General features: G+C 41.3%; 1 protein-coding gene across 2 annotated transcripts in view; it reads left to right on the plus strand.

Annotated features, from left to right (window-relative positions):
• Positions 1-2250, plus strand: part of LOC134187873 (WD repeat-containing protein 49-like) — a 26298-nt gene extending 24048 nt beyond the window's left edge. For both annotated transcript variants that reach the window (XM_062656041.1, XM_062656039.1), the window contains 3 exons: positions 503-651; positions 1533-1692; positions 1850-2250. In XM_062656041.1, the coding sequence (XP_062512025.1) occupies positions 503-651; positions 1533-1692; positions 1850-2037 (497 nt within the window). In that variant the 3' untranslated portion in view covers positions 2038-2250. The remainder of the gene's footprint in view (positions 1-502; positions 652-1532; positions 1693-1849) is intronic.
• Positions 2251-2554: the final 304 nt, after the last annotated feature.

Below are 2554 nucleotides of genomic sequence, written 5' to 3' on the forward strand. Positions count from 1 at the left end.
ACACACGCGAAATGTCGTTTAGTAAGTGCTAGGAATGGTGTTTGGTGTCAGGATTAGGGATTCAACACATACACACAAATTGCTTTATTCATTATTAGGAATGAGATTTGGTGACAGGAATAGGGATTCATTACATACACACAAATTAATACATTTGGTGACAGGATTAGGTATCCACAACATACCTACAGATTGGATTATTGCATTTTAGGATGGAAGTTGGTGACAGGATTATGGATTTAACACATACACGTGAATTAGGTTATTTGGTGTTATTTTAACCGGGATTTAGCGACAGGAATAGGGATTCAACACACTTGAATTGGTTTATTCCGTGTCAGGAACGGGATTTGGTGACAGGATTAGGGATTCAACACATACACGCGAATTAATTGGGTTTATTGGATGTAAAGAACGGGATTTGGTGACAGAATTATTGATTTAACACATAATTAACTGACCGCAAGGACCACTCTTTTGAGTATCTATTTTCTATGTTTAGGCATTTCGTATGAGATTGCAAGAAAGAGCAAGCGGCCTCGACAGCAACTGGTTTCGCTGCCTCGTTTTCGTTTGGGAAGCTCTCTTGATCATGAAGATTATCAGCCAGAGCATCCTATCGTTCTTGGACCAGAAGCATCTCCGTACCAGGTGCATGGAATAGTAAACACGCGTTGCCATAATTAGCGCAACCTGTACTCCTTACAGCTAGAAGCTGGCGGGCGGGCGGGCGGGCGGGCAGACAGAAAGGCAGACAGACAGACAGACAGACAGATAGCAATGCTAGTTACATGGAAATTGACATACTGCATCCCAGACAAACAACTAGAGGAAATCCTAACTAGACCAAACACTAACATTCAGTAAACAAATTTCTGGATACCTGCTGGTAACCGTCTTTTTCCATAGCTATGAGCTCTTTGAAGGACAAAAACTCTCATAAACTTTGGCTGTTGTTATTGGCGTCGTGGTCTGGTTGCCGTGTAACACAAAATGCAAATACTAGCTGATTCATGGTTGGACCATACCGGAAGCGTTACATTCGTAAGCTTGACAGGACACAGTTACACACACACACGCGCGCGCGCACACACACAGAGAGACAAACACACACAGACACGCACGCACGCACACACACACACACACACACACACACACACAGACAAACACACACAGACACGCACGCACGCGCACAAACACACACACACACACACTCACACCTATTCACGTACATAGTCCACGCTTTTCGTTAGTCACGTGACTTTTACCAATATTCTTTCTGATAGCTCATAGCTGAAAGGACAGGTATTGTATTAGCCAGCCACGTACATGCTAAGTCAGCCATAGACATAACCAGCAGACTGGAAGTCAGTTCACTCCATACGTTTTGACTAGCTCCTCGCCAAACCTCGTGACTTCTACAAAGTTCCGCTTCTAATGTCTCATAACTTTAGTAATGTCATTGTCAATAAAGTAATGGTAGGTAATATGTTAACTGATATCATCATTTGTTGTATGTCCTTTCACTCTAGCGTCTTCCTTTTATTGAAATTCACGATCCTGGCGTTGCACTGAAGAAGCCTGCGTTGCTTGACAACTTTGATTACTATTTCGGCAGTCCAGACCGAAAGTCTCAAAAGTCTATATCGTTTCTGAAAAAACCCAAAGTCACACCACATGCTGGATGGAAAGGTAAAACTCTTGCTTTATATTAAAATTAATTGGGATAACTGCATATAATTAGTACCGCAGAAATACATTAAACTACTTCATATGAAAAGATGGAATCAGCCATAGTAAAGAGGATGAAATTATTAGATTGATTTCTATTGCTATCCTTTTTTTATAGCTTTGCAAGCCAAGTTTGACGAAATGACTTTGTTTCCAAAGAATTTTTGGGATTCTGACGTGCGAAACAGATACCGTTTGAAAAGCCATAGAAGTACAGGGAGGAGCCGCCAGAAGACTCACGTGACGTTTGTTAAGCCAGCTGGTAGCTCTAGATCATCAACCCAATATAAGACTCAACTGGACTAGCATGCTTACTGTAGGGAATACGACCAAGTACAGCAGTAGACAGCATTGTATTTACATTAGTCAATTAACTATTTATGACAGGTGAGAAAGAATAGAATGACACTGGCAGAGAAATATCTATATTACGAGTTTTGCATTTTACATTTTGAACACAAATGGTGTAATGATGTTATCAGTCGTAACTAGTAATATATTCGAAATGTTGAATGTCTATTAATTGTTTTACGCTGCCATTTTGCGTAAATCTTTGCTCTGCTAACAGAACTTTAGCTTCGGACTTCCACATCCGATTCAACTAGAGACGACCTGTCGGAGAAGTTGCTGGACCGCCAAGTAAGGAGGTCCCTGGGGCTTTCAACTTTATGAGACCTTGTCTACATCTATTCTCTAAGAGGTTTTATACCTACTAGTATCAGGGAACCATAGTCTTCTCAGGCCCGTATATGGCAATGCCACTGACTTTCGTGCAAATACAACCGGAAAGTCACCTGTACTCCAAGATCGTCCTGTAAGTTTG

This window comes from Corticium candelabrum, chromosome 12 (assembly GCF_963422355.1).
Source record: "Corticium candelabrum chromosome 12, ooCorCand1.1, whole genome shotgun sequence".
NCBI lineage: Eukaryota > Metazoa > Porifera > Homoscleromorpha > Homosclerophorida > Plakinidae > Corticium > Corticium candelabrum.